Raw genomic sequence first — 19,228 nt, 5'->3', positions numbered from 1 at the left:
TATGGTAAGTATTTTCATACTATATGTAGTATGTTATATGTGGAAACTATATTTGTTTTACAGCGATGGGTTATTATGTTTTTGAAAAGGTTTTACAAAGGTTTATTTTTAGGCCCACTCACATTTGTTTTTCGCCCCTCCAGGTTTTATTAGCTGAGCTTTCGTATGGACGAAGATTCTTGGCAAATCTTGGTATTGGTGATTACCTTCGATGGTATAATTCTTAACCTACCTTTACTGTACTTTACTTATGCTCTGACATCACGTGTGAAATGAGTTCATTCCCGCTCACAAGCGCACTCTTACATTTAGGCACTTTTAGGTTTAAATTTACTCACATTTTCCACATCACTACACTTTATGCCTTTCGTCACATTCTAGTGTTAGCCAGTATAGCTCGATTCGGAGTCCAGTGGACATTCTGGGTCGAGGTATGTCATATTGTCAATATTTTTCTTCCCCCCGATATGCCAAAATTTATTGCTTCATTTATGTTTTTTTATAAAAAATAATAATAAAAGTTGGGTTGTTGGTTGTTTAAAAATAATAAAATAATACTTAAATATGTTAGCATTTAAGGTAAGGCAAGTAGAATGCCTTTGGAAATAGCAAAAACCATATTTGAAGGTAGTTTCAAATTTGGCATTTCTTTGTCCATGCCAGCTTTGAACATCTTGGTTGGAGTAAATAGCACGTCATTTGTTACTATTATATATATATATATATGTTTATGTGGCACTTTTGACATCTCCTTTGAATATGAACTAAACTTCCAGTAGTATAACAAGCTTTTACATGCATCTACTAATATTATTTAGGTTTGTATTAGGGGGAGGAAGGACCAGCTAAACTAAGCTAAGCTAGCTAAGTGTGGTGATTAGTAGTTAGTAGTTTGACCAAATCCAGTAGGCTGGGTAGCCAGCTGGGCAGTTTGCCAAAATAAGATCTGGCCTAGCTAAAAAAAAAACTAAGCTAATCTAGCTAAGTGTTATCTAGTGAAGGTTTGCATGGCTTAGTTGTGCACTTGCGTTACATGTACCATTTCACACATGGAAACAAGCAACTAGTATTTCTCATTCGTTGCCACCTGTGTCCACCTGTTCCTCCAAACATCCCCAACTTGGCACTCTAGGATTTTTATCTCATCCCTTCGTTAAACTCTCTCTCTCTCTCTCTCTCTCTCTCTCTCTCTCTCTCTCTCTTTCATACGTTATATCCTCTTTTAAATGGCCAAACCCACATCTCGAAGTTCACCAACCCATCAAGTATTACCCCACACTGTATACTTACATTACTAGCTCTCTTACCCATATTATTTAAATCATTTCTGTTCTTACCAAAACTAATATCTAATCAAAGTGTAGAAATAGCAGTACAACCAGAGTTAGCCAATGGCTTCCTTTCTAATGTTGTCCATGTTCTTATTGGTTACTACAATTCTGGGTACCTCTGCTGGAAATTTCGACGATGACTTCGTCATCACGTGGGGACATGGCCGTGGTAAAATACTCGACAATGGCCAGCTTCTTACAAGAGAAAAATTTTGCGTGATGAAAATCTTTCAGTCGCCCAAAACTTAGGGCTAGTACATATTTCGTAGCTTGAAAGTACTAGTGACGAAATTTTAACTAAAAAAAAATAATCAAAAACTAAATATGCGAGTAAAGATTTCGTTGTGCCTTGGTTTACCCGACGATGTTTCTAGTTGCTCAACGTTTTTTGAGATGAAGTTGGTTCGCCGCCTAAACTTTAGCACCATGAAGGCATTTGTCACCTTAAGTATGTTGTGACAAGGTGCTTCATCACCTCAATTTTAGCGTCTTTTTTTGCGATAAGTTTCTTGAGACAAAGTTTTTTGTCGTGTTTCTGATCTAAATTTCATTGTGTAAACATTCATGCACGATGAAGCTTTATTGTTCGTCGTGCAAACATTTGTGTCTAGAACTTTGCTCGAGTGCAGAGGGACAGCGAAATGTTCGTCGCTCAAATTTTTGCACGATGAATTGTATTTTGTTCAATTCGCCGGGAAAACACTTTTCTGTAGTATGTGGTAAAAAATGTGGCGTACGCATGTTTTCTCCTGGCTGGGATGCACACATGTGGACTTTGGTAGGACACTATTGTCGGTGGCAGATAAATGCAAAAAATGTTGGTAAAGTCCGAAGGTACCCAATCCCAACACCCCCATCAAACACTTTCCTCACATAAAATCTGTTCAAAACCCGCGATCCGGTTTATTGGGTTTTGGCTCCATTTCCCCTTGCATATTGCATAAGTGATGAGCTCAGGATCTAACTGGGCACAGCTAGCAAATTGAACAATCCTATTCTCTTTCCCCTCAGCCAAACCACATCTGCTCCATCCATTACTACATAAACCCTAAGCCATGCATTGCTACCTACATCAAACTCACCACCTTATAGCTGTCTCCTTTCTACTCCCATTTCCAAACAAAACCCATGGCTTCCTTCAAATCACTTATTTCATTATTAACGCTGCTGACTCCTCTTGCTATAAGCTCTTTAATATTTGCCTCTGCTGGTAACTTTAACCAGGAATTTGAGATTACATGGGGAGACGGTCGAGCTAAGATACTCAACAATGGCGAACTTCTCACTCTTTCACTTGACATAGTCTCTGGCTCTGCATTCGAATCCAAAAATGAGTATTTGTTCGGCAAGATTGACATGCAGATCAAGCTTGTCCCTGGAAACTCTGCTGGCACTGTCACAGCCTACTATGTATGTTTTCATCCATTTTCAAAACTCATTTCACTCTTCAAGTTTTGTAGTATTTGATAACAGATTCTTAGGCTTGTTCGCTAGGAGCCCATGACAGTGTGTCCCCCTCTTGTTTGCACAGGGGTTCGAATTCCTTTCTGATCGATTCATTAACAATTTAACAGTAATGTTGTTAATACTTGCAGTTATCATCAAAAGGATCAGCATGGGATGAGATAGATTTTGAGTTCTTGGGTAACTTGACTGGAGACCCTTACATTCTTCACACCAATGTCTTTAGCCAAGGCAAAGGCAACAGAGAGCAACAATTCTACCTCTGGTTTGACCCAACGGCTGACTTTCACACCTATTCCATCCTCTGGAATCCACATTGCATAATGTAAATAACTCACTTGTCCAAATTTTCAATATTTATCCTTCCAAAAATTCTTGCTTTAATTAATTCTCTAACAATTTTTTCTTTCCTTTTTCTGTTACAGTTTCTCTGTGGATGGTACTCCAATTAGAGAGTTCAAGAACTTGGAATCAATTGATGTTCCTTTTCCAAAGCACCAACCAATGAGGATACACTCTAGCCTCTGGAATGCGGATGATTGGGCCACAAGGGGTGGACTTATCAAAACAGATTGGAGTAGTGCTCCTTTCACTGCTTCATACAGGAATTTCACTGCCGATAACGCTTGTGTTTGGTCATCAAATGGAGAATCTTCATGCAAATCTTCACCATCACAAAGTAATGCATGGCTATCAGAAGAGCTCGATTCAATTAGGAAGAAGAGGCTTAGCTGGGTCCAAAACAACTACATGATCTATAATTACTGCACTGACGGAAAGCGATTTCCCCAGGGTTTCCCTGTTGAATGCAAATCTTAACTGATGTGTTTTCATGTAGCAATTATTTTGATTTAATTTCCTCTATTGTTTTCTCTACGTATCATAACTATAATCAATATTAGTTCTTTCGTAATTTTACATTTCAATATATACAGTCCCCTTCTGTTGTTTTAAAACACCTTGTGGTGCCCATTTTAGCGCAACGAAAATGTTACTTCTAACATAAAAGTTACCGGTTCGAGTCTTGAAAATAGTCTCTTTGCAAAATAAGAGTAGAATCGTATAGATAGATGTTCCCCTAACCCTCACAAATTTGAGAACCTTGTTAGGTTGAGGTCACCCTTTCTTCATAAATCTTTTCAAAAAATTTAAAAAATTTAAACTCCGATTAAAATAAACGGAACGGAATATAATACTAGCCGGGCATTAATTATCACGTGTAATAATATGGTTACAATTTCCTCTTAGATTATATATCGTTAGGCATAGGGATGCAACTTTCTACCGTAAAACAAATTCAAATATTAACGGAAAATTCCAAATATTAATGGCAATCAAATTTCACTGGCTACAGAGGGAACTCCATTTGTATTAGAGCAGACCAGGACATAACTGTTTCTAGGGTTTCCGCAAGCACTTAGTGATGTAGGCACTGCAATAAGTATGGTCCCTGTATAAAATATGGATGTTGATGGTTTTTTATTTATCAAAGTCATGTTTTGATCTATTTTAATTAGGTTGCATTATAACTACAATATGTTAATAAATGTCTATCCTACCAATGTAAGGTAACCTCCTACTTAAAGGGCTCCATATGTAAGCTTAAGTACCCAATTAGTGAATTAAAGTTAATCTAAGAAGAGAGTGGTTTTTCTCCTTCCTTAAATCACGTGTTAGGCTTGGTCGTGTTGAGTGAATCCACGATTGGCGATGTTGATCAAATCTGTTGCCCCTGGTTAGTGATTCCTAGGTATATCTATCCCCTGTCCTTTCTATTTCCCTAGGTCCTTTGGTTCTCTACTGCATCAAGTGACACCGGAGCAGGTTTTCCGCTGTGATTGAAGATCATGGCTATGATTATCAATCCGTTTCAAGATCACATCGTTGAAGAAAGTAGTTGTGTCCAATGGTGGATCCAGAAAAAATATTTCGGGGGGTCACATATAAAAGTTTACAAACATTTCTTAGACATATAATAACCTTAAAAATTAAACTATAGTTCCATCATTCATAACTTATAAAACAAATAAACCACCATATTATCACTCAACCATTGATCTCTCATTCGGTTACGCAATGGAGTCTTCACAATATTCATAACAGAAAAAACTCTCTCCACTGAAGCAGTAGCAATGGGTAGAACCAAAGTCAATGTAATTAGCAAAATACACATGATTATATACTCTATTCCTCCCAATGTCCACCATTTTTTTGCAAGGCTACCAATTCCTTTCAATTGAGAAAATTTACTACTCAAACGCATTTCAAGAATATAATGCCCAAGTTGATCTTCAAGTGCCAAGAGTTGACAAGTAGTAAATTCATTGGGATAAAATTGCACAAAACATATTAGCTTTTGTTCATCAAAAGCCGAGAATGAATCATCCAGGCTCAAACTTGCCAACACAAAGAAGCAACTCTGTATTTACCTCATTAAAACGACTATTTAATTCCACAAGTTGTTTATCAACAATAACAATAAAGAGCTCCACATGATAATGATGGAAGTTTGTCATTCTTTGAGCTCCATGCCGTGATCTCCCTCGAGTAACAATCCATCATCCATGCATTTATTTTTTTGGCACTTGTTGTTCATTTTTTTTCCTTAAACTAAGGGTCCAAAACTATTTACTTTTGACAAAGTAATATTTATTAAAGAAAAATAATAAGAAGAGCCACTCTTACAGTTGGAGGGCATGTATGAAGCCAACTACAATCTTCAAAGGGGCACCATCCAAGTTATCCAGGAACATTCACCGAAGTTTGGGGGTCAACACTCAAGTTATCTATGGACATTCACCGAAGTTTAGAGGGTCAATTGACCCCCCTGCCCCTCAATGCATAAGTATGATAATGAAGACGACTATACTGTTGATGTGGCTCATCAAAAAGTTAATCCGTTACTAGGAGATAAGGCTTTGTGGATTGGGGTTATCCACATGATGTAAGTACAATGGTGGAAATGTTTTATGTACAACTTCATAAAGGTAAAAACTTTGCATGAGAATAATTATTGCGTTTGTGAAGATTTCATTACTCACAATCTAGAGAGGAAACTTTTGAAGAAAAGAATCAGTGAAGATAATTTTGATTCCCTAATATCCTTCCAACCTTACTCAACACAAGAAACATTTTAGATTTATGTTGTCAATTTCAATCAAGAAAAAGGAACTAGGGCCTACAACGTTTGGAAGAATTAGGGAAGTGAAATTGCCTCTTTTTTGCCTTGGAACACTTTGACCGCCTTGAACTTCATTTTGCAAGTGTGGTTGCTGTGGAAGAATTTGCAAGGTCATCCAAAAGATCGAGGAAAACGAAATGAAACTCAAGGACGAGTTTTTTCGAGAAGCGGAGTATGATGTAGGCACTACAATAAGTATGGTTCCTATATTAAATATGGATGCTGGTGGCTTCTCATCTATTAAAGCCATGCTTTGATCTATTTTAATTATGTTGCATTGTAACTAGAATATGTTAGTAGTTGTCTATTCTACCTATGTAGGATAACCTCCTATTTAAAGGGCTCAATATGTAAGGTTCAGTAGTCAAATAGTGAATTAAAATCAATCTAAGAAGAGAGTGAGTTTTTCCTCTTAAAGCAAGATTTAAACTTGATCGTGTTGAGCAAATCCACAATTAGCGACGTCGAGTGAATCTTTTTCCTTTGGTTGAGTGATTCATGGGTTACTACCCCTTGTCTCTTCGAGACCCTTCGTCTTTTCTACGTCACTTAGCTCCACATCGGCTAAGCACTAAATGCAAAGGGGGATGTCTCACTGGAAATCACACCCAACAAAAGTGACACTCTTGTTGGCCAACGTACTCTTCAGGCCTCACGTGTTATAGTAAAAAAAAAAAAAAGGAGTTGGCTCAACCCACTAAATAGAGTTGGTAGGCATACCAAGCTTAGTCAAGTGTAGATACTCTCACTATGTCCAGAAGGACTTGTCGAAAGATTGAGCCCAACAAAGTTCAACATGGAAAGATCCAGCATGATCACATAGAACGCCAATCCCTATAATTGTGGCTCAAATATAGGTCATTCTTGATGCTATTAAGAATCTTCCCTAAACCAGAATCCTGATTGATGTCCTTGATCATATCTCCCATATCAACTATTCTTGGCTAAATGTTCAGTATAAACAACTGATCACCTTATCTGAAGATTGAACTCAAGCCGCCCAAGATTGTTCGGAGGCGGCAAGGTAGGCTCTAAGCAGATTCATATAGCTTTATGGTTTGGAGGCTAATACAACAAATTGCAGGAAAGGCTTTATAGGGCTGGCAGTGGAGTTGGACGTAGGTAGCAAAGGGGCCATCTCACTACTAGGAAACCAGTTATTAGTGGCGTTTTGAAAACCGACAAAAAACATATATTATTGTCGAATTTTAAGCAAAATCCGATAGAAAATGGATGCAATGGCGGATTTAATAAGCGACAGAATTGGCTGCGTCAAGAAATTAATTTTCCAACAGAAAATACTCTAAAACCGACAGAAATTGTGTCAGATATAATCGACAGAAAGTATTTCTGTCGGATAAAACCGACACAAAATGCTTAAACCATTCGATAGAAATGAATTAATAATGAATAAATAAAACAATTTCCTGTCGGTTTTAACTGACAGGAAGAAATTAATAATGAATAAATAAAAACATTTTTTGTCGGATAAAATCGACATGAATGATATTAAAAATAAAAAAAATATATATATAAATCACTTTTTGCATTTTCCATATCCGCATTCACCATCCAACCTTACCGGAGCTCGATCTCACCGCCGCCCATCGCCATCGTATGTCACCATTGTCTGCCTCCCTCCATCACTTCATCTAACCCTGGTTCAACATGAGGAATATCATGAGGAATATCAGAGCAGGAAAAAAAGTGAATATGGTAAGATAGAAAGTTTTTTGGTAAAATGACGGATAACTTTTGAGATGCTCACCAATTGGGATGGCTCCTGCAGCCATATACTCCACAACACTTATTCCAAAGTGTTCATCCATCATTGAATGGATTCCTGCGATGGCCCCTCCCAGAAGTTGCACCAAGTCCTTGTAGATGTGACAAATAACCAAGGCAAAGAAAGCAAAAACAAATCCAAACAGGGTGCATTATTACAAGAACAAAAGAGAGCTGATAATAGTTGACATTGAGGAAAAATATGTTTACGAAAACAGCAGCTAAAATGGTTTTGAGAAGATGTTCACACCACACAGTTTGTATTTGTCTAATTCAGCTACATACTATGTAGCTTATTCGAATTCACCTAGGCAGACGCACAAAAAAAATGCTAATTATCTGAGTCATTCATGCTGTATATATTAGGATCACTACTTGTACGAATCAATCCTCAGATGGGAAGCAATTAACAATGCAAGCCAACCAAAGATAAGAAACTTGTGAACAGATTATGCATGGTTTACGTTTAACAGAGAGAGAGCAAGAGCAAGAAGAACAAGTTATCTAGACATTTACATTAAAGGATGCAGAACATGAAATCCTTGGCACAGACCTGTATAATACATTTTTATGAAATTCTACGTCCCCGTCAACCTTCAGTTCAACTGCTTTATCTTTCAAATGTTGCAATCTTTCCTCATCTGCCTTATTCCGACAGCTACCCACAAACTGAAGCTTAGGTCTGGGCAAGTGTGCATCTAATTTTCCTATGGCAACTGCAAGGGCCTCAAGTTGGAGACCATGTGCTTGAGAAAGGAACAACCAAATTAGAAAGGACTTGCAATATCCACAAATAATAAGGCCCCATAAACGAGCCGCAAAAATCTTAGTACCTTGTGCTCATAAGGTTTATATTCCCACATTCTCTGGCCGAAACTGAGCAACAGATAGAAATTTTGCCGGTTCAGCAAGCCTTTCCAACGGAAGCACCTACACAGACATCAACTTGTTAACAACCACACAGAAAGACAATTGCACATTTGCAGCTCATCTCACTCAAAGACTAGTCAAATCGTTGAAAACCACGTTTCAAAGTAATATGTTAAGATATTACTGAGAACAAACCTGAAGTCCAGAAGTGTCATAAGGAGGGTAGACCCGCTTAGTCCGTGTGGGAATGTTCCAGAGCTTTTCGATATGGGACTGAGTCTAGGACGAATTAACCATAACAAGATCAGCACAAGAGCCTACAATCCCTATTCACTTTAACGAGATGACTAATAACTTTCTGTTAGTGATGAGTAGATTTTATATTATATATTTTACCCTAATCTTAGTATATTTTGGTTAGTATTTTGGAAGAATTTTGATGCTTTGAATTGTATTTTCAATATAGGACTTTCGACTTCCTCTGGAGCAAAACAGGACCAAATGGACGAATTTTGGAGTAACTCTAGTTGGAGGACGTTCATGAGTCACTTAGTTTGACTGTATCAAAATCTGGGATTTTTCCATCAAGCGGTTATTTTCTGGTTATAAAATAAAGGAGTGATGCGCAGTGCTGGAAAATGACGTTTTTGGAGCCCAAGATGACCTCGGATGGGTTCGTGGCCTTATGGAGAAGTGTTCAGAATATTCCAACCATTAAATCTAGCTATATTGGACCAGTTTTGGAATAGCTTATGGGTCTAAAACGTGGCTGTTCAGATTTTAGGCGAATTTTACCATTTAATTTAGGGTTATGTTTCCTATTTTATTTAATTTTTTTTTTTTAGTTTCCTAGGGGGAATAAAGGACCTGTTTTTAGGGTTTGTGTGGGGGCTTAGCAGATATAATGGCTTGGTCGTCTACAGTTTTTCACTACGCTTTATTTTATGCAATTTTGGAGACAGAGAGAATCGCTAGGGTTCTTGGAGATTTTCTACTTTAAGGTGTTTTCAATCATTTTCTTAATAATATTTTCTATGATTTCAATTATGAATATGCATAACTAATTCCTTGTTGCTAGGGCGAAGCCTTGAGCCTTAGCATGAATATGTGATTTATACTTAATTTCTTATGATTGATTGCATGCATACTTTGAATTGTTAATCACCAGGATAAAAACTATCTAATTGTCTTAATGCCTGATCACCTTTAGGATATTTAGAAAAGTAATTTGATGCAATTTTGGTCGGAAGGTTCCCTGAAATTGACGCTGGCTTCTTGTGATTAATAATTGTAATTTCACTTAGGATGAACATCACGTCTTAAGGGTTGTTTGGTTTTTCAAAAGGTTTTCATAAAGCATAATGAGTCTTTCATGTTCAGATTTGATCCAAACATCCGGACAGGTTGCATGTTAGATATACGTTCTATGTTGGAGGTTCCAAGTAGAATATAAATTAGGAAAACCTAACCTTCAAAGTGGCATGTGTAGATCATAAGTAATTAGTAAAAGTTCATAGGATTTCTAGGTAATGGTGGAACCCTAGTGCTTTCTTAATTTGATTTATCCCAAAACTGTTTTCTTTTCCTTCTAGTTTTAATATTGCAAATTGTCTTATCTTTAATAGTTAAATTCATTTTTAATTTAAGTAAGTTATAAAATCAATCATCTCAATTTCTACTTTACAATAATTAATTAAAATTTGGTTTGCGTTGATTTATTTAATAATCCCTGTGGAAATCAACCTTGCGAGATTCGTTTATACTACAACAACCTTGTGATTCCTGCAAGTATAATAGGAGTTTTTAGCCCATTCACATGAGTAGGAAAATTCCTATTAGTTAGCTAGCTAAGCTTGGTAGCTAGACTCAAGTACTACTGTGCTGTGAGTGCGAGATAGACACCAACGAGAGAGAGTGACTCTGTCTGCAGTGTGTGTGGAATTGTTGGTTGGAATTGGTTGCAAGTGTTCGAACATAGTAGAAAAGAATAGAGGAGAAGGAGAAGGAAATGAGGACAGGAGAATAGAGGGAAAGATGGAGGGGTTTTAAAAATTTAGGTTATTTTAATTACTGTCGGTTAAAACCGATAGAAATATTTTTTTGAAATAAAAACCGACAGAAAAATTTCATTACTGTCGGTTATAACCGACAGAAAAAAAAATGGCTGAAAAATTCCATCTAAAAATTTTAAATTCCGCCCAAAATTTTGTTACGATTTTAAAAAATAAAATAATAATTGTTTGGTTTAATAAATAAATAATATGTATTTAAATAGAATATTTTTTTTAAAATTAAATAAATAATTTATTTGTTTCTTTATCGCATATTTTATTACATGGATTATTCTCTATTAATTCTTTTTATACATATTATTTAAATACATATTCTATTTAAATTATTTATTTTATTTAATAGAGAATAAATAGAGAATAATAGAATTTGTATTTAAATAGAATATGTATTTAAATAATATCTTTTTACATGTAAAATATGCGATAAAGAAACAAAAAAAGAATTAATAGAGAATAATTTTTAAAATAAATAAATAAATAAATAATATGTATTTAAATAGAATATGTTTTTAAAAATTAATAAATAAATTAATTATTTAAATTATTATCTATATAGATAATTTTTACACTTTTGGTTTAATAGAGAATAATCCATGTAAAATATGCGATAAAGAAACAAAAAAAGAATTGTATAATAAAAATGTCATCACACAAACTAAATATTGTCTAATCAATACTTGAAAAACATAAATAAACATTGTCTAATGAATAAATTTGATATTCAATTTAAAATATTTACACTTATACTTAATGGAAGTATAACATTAACTCTAAGCGTTTGTTTAATCTACCGTTTTGATGCGATACGCATTCTACGAAGCGTTTTTCAATGATCCAACTGTCAAACTTGTTTGTACACACTCTGAGATCACATACGTAAAAAATCACAAAAAATAAACATTAAGAGATTAGGTAACAAAACAAAAGTTTTCAACGGTTATAAACGAAAAATCACAATTTAACGGTTACTTTAGCTCTGATTTTGATGATTTTTTTACAGCTACACTCCTTGATCCTATAAGAATGCATTGAACGAATTCGATCTTCAATTTAAAATATTTACACTAGTGGATAAATCTTATTTTATACTTAATGGAAGTATAACATTAACTCTAAGTGTTTGTTTAATCTACCGTTTTGATGCAATACGCATTCTACGAAGTGTTTTCAACGATCGAACCGTCAAACTTATTTGTACACACTCCGAGATTGCATACGTAAAAATCGTACAAAACAAACATTCACAGATTACGTAACGGAACAAAAGTTTTCGACGGTTATAAACGAAAAATCACAATTTAATGGTTATTTTAGCTCCAATTTTAATGATTTTTTACAGCTACAGTCCTCGACCCTATAAGAATGCAATGAATGAATTTGATTTTCAATTTAAAATATTTACACTAGTGGATATCTTATTTTATACTTAATGGAAGTATAACATTAACTCTTAAGTGTTTATTTAATCTACCGTTTTGACGCGATACACATTCTACTAAACTTTTTTCAATGCACATTTTAATGCAAAGTTGAGTGAGGGAATAGAGACCCATAGGCATACTTATATTTATATGAGTCACTCATTCATGCTACAAGGTGTTTAATGAAACACCCCCGCTTAACTGTCTCTCTCTTGAATGCCATGCTCATGAGTTATTGTAAAGAGAATCCATGGGAAGACACCTTGTATCTCTTCCATAACATGATATTTGAGTTAAGAGGCAATGATAAACTCGATAATTTCACCATTCCTATCACTCAGAAGGCATGTGAGAGGTTAAGGCACTCACATATGAGAAAAAAAAATACATGGGTTTGTGAAGAAACATGACAAGGTTGGATTGAATATGTTTGTTAGTTATGCTGACACACCCCGTCCCGAAGGAGGGCATGCTGGCCGTCACGTGAGAGTGACGTAACCATTTGCACAGTATGGAAGCATTAATTATACAATTTATAATTTGATACACCCGAAGGTGAGTCCTAATTTTGTCCAATCTGTCAGAAGCCCGCTGAATTCCTCGTAGTCACCACACCTTTGTGATTCCTGAACCTGGAGGGGCGCAAAACCAAAATTGAGTGGGAAGGAAATTGTGAGCAAAGGATTCAACAACTGAAGTATTTCCTCACTCATGCACGTATTTTGGTATTCCCAGAGAATAGTGGTAATCATAAATTTTTAGTGATGTTTCTTGAATGGTATTGGAGGCATGTTGATGCAAATGTTAGGGTGATTGCATACGTTTCACGATAAATGGAACCTCATGAGATGAATTACCCTACTGGTGATTTGGAAATCACGATTACCATCCTTGCTGTGAAGTTATGAAGGCATTATATTTGGTAAGAATGCAAGATTTTTACGAATCCAAAAAGTCTTCAATATCCATTACTCGGAAGGATTTTGATCTAAGGTAGCGAAGGTAAATTTAATTGTTTAATGTATATGATTGTACGACCAGGGTGATCGTAAAATTGTTCTAGCTGATACACTTGGTGAAAAGATTGCAGTAAGATTAATGTCTGGCACGTTGCCAAGAGTATCATCTTGTGGATTGAAAACCAACGGAAGAAAAATTAAGAATGGAAGATCGAGAAGAAGTTATACTTGTTAATTTTCAAGTTAGGCCTGTTTGGTAAGGTCGTACTCGAGACTCAAATGGTTAACGAAGAAATTTAAGAATTAACCAAGGCAGAGAAAGAAGGGAAAAAGAATGAGTACATGATTCGTGAATCAAATGGTATGTGGATACAAGAAAACAAAAAGTATGTGCCTAATGCTAAGGATTTAAAGCAAGCAATTTTGGACAAAGTACACTGTTCAGCTTCTGCAATATTCCAAAAGTAATAAGATTTATCATACCACTCGACAGTTTTATTTGATCAGCAGATTGAGGCAGAAAGAGATAAACCTTTGGATTGAGACAGCTATTTTCTGTTTCGCAGCGGAAATGGAAAAAGATTACTTTGGATTATGTGTACAAGCTTCCTTGTACACATAATGGTTATGGTCGAATTTGAAGTGTTAGTTGGTCAATGTACCAAGTTAGTACAATTACTCCAGTGCTGAGTAATAACTTTTTCCCAGACAGAGCAACGGTACTTATTTGTTTTATGGAAAGAGAATTGGATTACGGAACTGCTGAGTTTCTTAAGTATGTTGGGTGCGCAGTTTCCGAAGTAACGCCATAAGGACCATGAAATGTGTCATGTGAGTCGGTTTTTGTTGACTTGTGGATGGAATGTTGCTGGTTAGAGAAAGATTCGATCACGAAAGAAGTTTAGTATACCCAGAAACTATGGAGGAGTCTCCTAAAAGTATTCAGGTGATTAAGTGAACCTGAAAGTAACCAGGAGTGGCAAAAGAGATTAACAGATGGATATACCACTAATCGAGTGTGTAAGGTAAATGGTTTGATATTTTTGGAATTTCACCATGAACAGAAATAGTAAGATTCAGAAAGGAAGATAAGATAAGACTTAAACACAACAGTCCGTTTTGATCACTAAGGGAATCGACGAAGTTGCATACAAGTTTGTGATGCCTTCAGAATTGGCTAAGGCACATAATGTATTTTGGGTTCGATACGTTGTCACTAGGTGGCAGATTCGTCACATGAGATTCTGGTGCAACTATTGAGAATTAAATTGGATTCGACTTGATAAGGAGCCAAGGACGACTTTGGATTGGAAAAAGAAGGTCCTGAAAAGTAAGACAGAGTAAGTGGTAAAAGCTTTGTGAAGGAAATCATTCAGTAGAAAATTATGTTGGAGAAAGAGAATCGAATGAGAGAGATTTACCCGAAGCGATTGTTGGAGTATGGTTGATTTAGTTGGTTGCTGGAATTTCGGGGACGAAATTCTATAAGGAGGGGAGATTGTCACAGCCCGTTCCAAAATATTACATTCGTGGCTGTGAATGGACGAAATTGCCCTTAAGAAATACTAAGTATGTGAAGCTCAAGTTGTTAATTATCTAGGTTCCTAAGTTTTGAAAATAAAATGGAATTTATTAAGGATGGAACTTAGATTTTTAGGTTAAAATTTTGTGGTTTGGAGTTGGGGATTGGAAAAGGACCACGAGGGATCCCCACATCCCTCAATCCTCTCCCTATTTTCTGCATACTGTCTCTCTCTCTTCCCTCACGACTCTCTCACTCTCTCTGTCACTCTTCTTCTTCGAACAAACCAACCACAAAACAACCCTAAACTTCTACCAACGACGGAGTTAAGACCACCATCAAACTCCTGGAACCTCCACGATCACGATGGTATCCATTTCAGGTAAGTTTTGCTTCGGAAAAACCCTAGTTTCAAAGTTCCCGTGAAGAGCACTGTTCATGAACTTCGAATTGGCTTTGTTTTAGGTGAAACCAAACTCACAGTGAGCTTTAGGAAGTCACAAGGAAGCTCGGAGTGCTTCGTTGGCATGGATTGGACGTCGGGATCACGAGTTGTAAGTTTGGCCGATTTCTTGAATTTTTGAAAAGTTTGATCTCGTAGTTTTTAGGCCCTAAAACCATTCCAACGTGATAGTAGGTGTTTAGGGCTTCATTTTGGTATAAAGTACGAAAAAAATGGACGAAAAACGAGTGAGAATAGTTAAATAGAAAATTTTCCCAGTTTTCCGGTGACCGGAGTCCGGCGAGAGTCCATCGGAGAAGAAGCAGGAATATTCGGTTAGTTCTAACGGAATATTCCTGACGCCGTTAACGGAACGGTTAGGTTTTAACGGAATATTCCGGGGTTTAACGGAATATTCCTGACGGCGTCAATTGACACCGTCAGTGTGCTTGGCACGTGGCCGCGCGTGGGGGGCGCGTAGGTCAGTGCCACGTCAGGCGCGTGGGGGCGCGTGAGGACTCCAAAAATTATTTTAAAAATATGGGGATGATTCTGAGGTTGTGTAGGTCACGGTGGTATATTCATATACCCAATTTGAGCAATATATGAGGAGTTATTAGCTAAGAGTGGGATTATGCGTTAAATAACGTCAATTTGGTTACTTCTCGTATAGGCGAGGATTATACGGACATCGGGCATGGCCAAAGGATGCTCAGGGACCTACGAGACGTCGATGTAATCTGTGAGTGGGCAGTTTTGTTTTCCGTATATATATATACTTGACGCTTTCCCAGAAATTGAATTAGAATGAAATTATGTTTTAAATGAAAGGTATATAGAATGATATGAAAACGTGAATTGAAAGATCATGCATAGAAGTATATGAAATATATATGGAAATGTAAATTGAATTGCCATGCATGAAATGATATGAAAAGTATGATTTGAGATATATGATGCATATGAATGAATGGTGCGGCGGACACACAGGTGAGTATCAGGTGAGTATTTAATTACTGTTATGATGATGTTGATGTATATTGAGCTCAAATCCTGCACCTTGGTTTAGTGCTTATAGTATTCACCGCATCGCACACTCGCCTTGGATCCAAGTAGATGCTGGTCGCACAGTCCACGCGGAGTGGGTGCGACGGGCCAGTCGAAGAGTGTTAGTGAGATTTCGACTGGTGGGTGACCTTAGATTATGTGCACAGATGATTAATGAGAGAAGCACTAGAGCGTAACCTATGTGCAGAAGGCCGTACAGGTCACAGAGGTGACTCCGGCAGAGTGATAGTGATAGATTTTGAGCTCTAGATTCAACCGTACAGGGCTATTAGAGGGCCTCCGGTTGATTTCTTTCTTGCACCTGATATGATTATTGTTGATGCATTCATACTTAACTGTTCAATTTAGACATGGCATGGCATAACTGATATGAAAATGTTGAGTTAATGAAAAGTAAGTATTGAGAATATATATGTATATTTATATTTTACATTTCTGGGAAAGTATACAGGTTTTACGGAGAGGGGTTACAACGTTTTGAGAAATGTTTGGAATTGGAAAAGAATTGTTTTACTGACCCACTCAATTTTGGTTTTGCGCCCCTCCAGGTTCAGGAATCACAAAGGTGTGGTGACTACGAGGAATTCAGCGGGCTTCTGACAGATTGGACAAAATTAGGACTCACCTTCGGGTGTATCAAATTATAAATTGTATAATTAATGCTTCCGTACTGTGCAAATGGTTACGTCACTCTCACGTGACGGCCAGCATGCCCTCCTTCGGGACGGGGTGTGTCATATGCATTGATTGAATTGTATTCCAAATGCGGAGAAATGGACGAGACTGTGGAAGTGCTTGACGAGTTTTCGCACCCCCCCCCCAAATTTATGGCTTCGCCACCAGTTGAGTTATATAGGAAGGTGTCAAAGATAATTAATCTAGGTCACATCGATAAAACTTTTTTCCCCTTACTGCCCAATGAAGCTTCAAAGTCATGTCTCTTGAAAAAAATGAAGCCTTCATTTGTTTTCTTTCAATTTTTTTGAAAATTGAAGAACTTTTTTAAAATTATTATTAAAGGAAGGGAAAGTGTTTGAAACTATTACAATAATTTAAGGAATGGAGTTTCAAATTCATAACGGATGGGTGGAAATTCAACACCATATTAGTTCACCTACTTGCAAACTGAAAAACTTATTTGGTAATTGTTTTCACTATTTTAAGAAAAATGAAAGCAGAAAACAAAATTGTTACCAAACAAGTTTAAATCATAAATATTTGATAAAGAATGATATATAAACATTTGATAAAGAATGATATCTAGATACAAGAGAATTTGGAAACCTATAAGATTTTCTCCGATGATAGATCTGTAAAATTTAAGACATTAAAATGGAATAACATTAGGGAGTTGTTATTGACAATTCAAAATAATTATTGTGCACTCTAACCATATAGAAATACAAGAGAAAAAAAAAACACACTTGAAAAGAGTGTCAAATAACTTTTTTAAAGTGTCAATAACACTATTTAATATTTTTTTCCAATCATGTATTGTCAACCTCTCAATCCATCTCGACTAAAAACACTCAAAAATGAAGGTACAAACCATAGTATTGAGTGCATCTGTCCAAACTACACTAAAAGATGAAAATACTACATCATATTTATCACGCATGGACGATAAAAGATAATTGTAGGGAAAAAATAACAAACTCCAAATAGAGGTAAATGAATGTGAATTCATATATCTATGGACGGCTAACTAATCTCCCTTTTCAAACAATCTTTGTACCACATAATGCGAGTGCAGTTGTGTATTTTCGGTTTCTGAGTTAAATGGTATGTTAAATTAGAACCGGTGATGCCAAAAAATACATTCTAAGAGCTCAAACTCAAAGTTTGAGTTCTAAACTTTGCTCGTTTTCCACTAAACCAAACCTATGTACACAAGTGCCCGAGTGGCTTGGTTGTTGACATTCACTGTTCAGAACTTCAATGGGTCACTTGGTGTCTTGCACTTGAACTCCCACCATTTTATAAACTAAACTAAAATTCAAGAAACAAATTTTATTATTCATGAAATAAATAATAATTGGGGTTAAATATTACAACAACAACAATAATAACAAAGCTTTTTTCCACTAAAATACTAAAATAATAACTGCCATAAAGTAAAATATTAAAATAGTCAATTTCTGTCGGTTATAACCGCCACCATTAACTTAAAAACCGCCAGAATATGTAAAAATATTAAAAAAAAAAATTCAAAAATACTATTGGGATAACTGACAGTATTTTCTTGATATCCGCCAGCAAATATCCGACAGGAATTGATGTCGGATATAACCGACATGATTTTTCTAATATCCGCCAGTAATTAAATGATGTGTCGGATATAATTTATCCGATAGTATTTTCTAATATCCGTCACCATCATCCGCCATCTAGAGCTAATATTGTAGTAGTGTCTCCATGGAAGATATGGCGTCTAAATTTTCTGGGAGATTTTCGATTACAGAAGATGAACAACAAACCATTGTGGTAGATAAGGAGGAGGCGTCAATGTTGAAATCTTCACAAGTATTTCCGGTGGGTAAGGCATAAAACACATAAACCTTTCAACAAGGAAAACTTCAAATGACAGATGAGAAGTTTGTGGAAGCCTAAAGCAAGTGTGGTTATCGTTGATCTGGAAGATGATAGGTTTGTTTTTTGTTTTAATATGAAGCAGGAGTGGACAATGATTTGAGAGGGGCCGTGGTTGTACAATAAGCAATTCCTACTAGTCATGGAAGATACGGATGATGTTATGCAGCCAACGAAGGTGCCACTATCGTTCTAGGAAGTTTGGATTTAGATTAAAGGACACCCAATATATTACATGACGAGGCAAATGGGTAAACTCATTGGAAACCACTTGGGCGAGTATGTTTTATCAGATCAATGTAGAAAGAAAGAACAGTTTGGGAGTATTGTATGAATTACGGTTCGCCTTAATGTCCTCAACCTTTGAGAAGATGTGTGGCGGGGTTGGTGTTTGCTATAAAAAATTACCACTCACGTGTTTTCTTTGTGGTATAATGAACCATGTGGAAGACCAATGTGAAAGGTATTGTGGAGAAATTGAAGACGACAAAGAGAAACCCTATAGGAGATGGTCCCAGGACGAT

At 36.3% G+C, this 19,228-nt stretch overlaps 1 protein-coding gene and 1 pseudogene across 1 annotated transcript; one reads left to right on the top strand and one right to left on the bottom strand.

The window, feature by feature from the left end:
• The first annotated feature begins 2,322 nt into the window (after window positions 1–2,322).
• LOC126596991 (probable xyloglucan endotransglucosylase/hydrolase protein 23) lies at window positions 2,323–3,664 on the top strand. Its single transcript, XM_050263725.1, has 3 exons — window positions 2,323–2,741; window positions 2,927–3,120; window positions 3,221–3,664. The coding sequence occupies exons 1-3, from the start codon at window positions 2,460–2,462 to the stop codon at window positions 3,612–3,614; spliced, it is 870 nt and encodes a 289-aa protein (XP_050119682.1). The 5' UTR covers window positions 2,323–2,459; the 3' UTR covers window positions 3,615–3,664.
• A 3,831-nt stretch (window positions 3,665–7,495) lies between these two features.
• LOC126595442 (GDP-Man:Man(3)GlcNAc(2)-PP-Dol alpha-1,2-mannosyltransferase-like) lies at window positions 7,496–18,502 on the bottom strand (annotated as a pseudogene).
• Between the last annotated feature and the right edge of the window lie 726 nt (window positions 18,503–19,228).

The sequence above is a fragment of the Malus sylvestris genome, chromosome 13 (assembly GCF_916048215.2).
Source record: "Malus sylvestris chromosome 13, drMalSylv7.2, whole genome shotgun sequence".
NCBI lineage: Eukaryota > Viridiplantae > Streptophyta > Magnoliopsida > Rosales > Rosaceae > Malus > Malus sylvestris.
The sequence above is the reverse complement of the archived record's forward strand: the minus strand, read 5'-3'. Positions and strand labels throughout refer to the sequence as shown.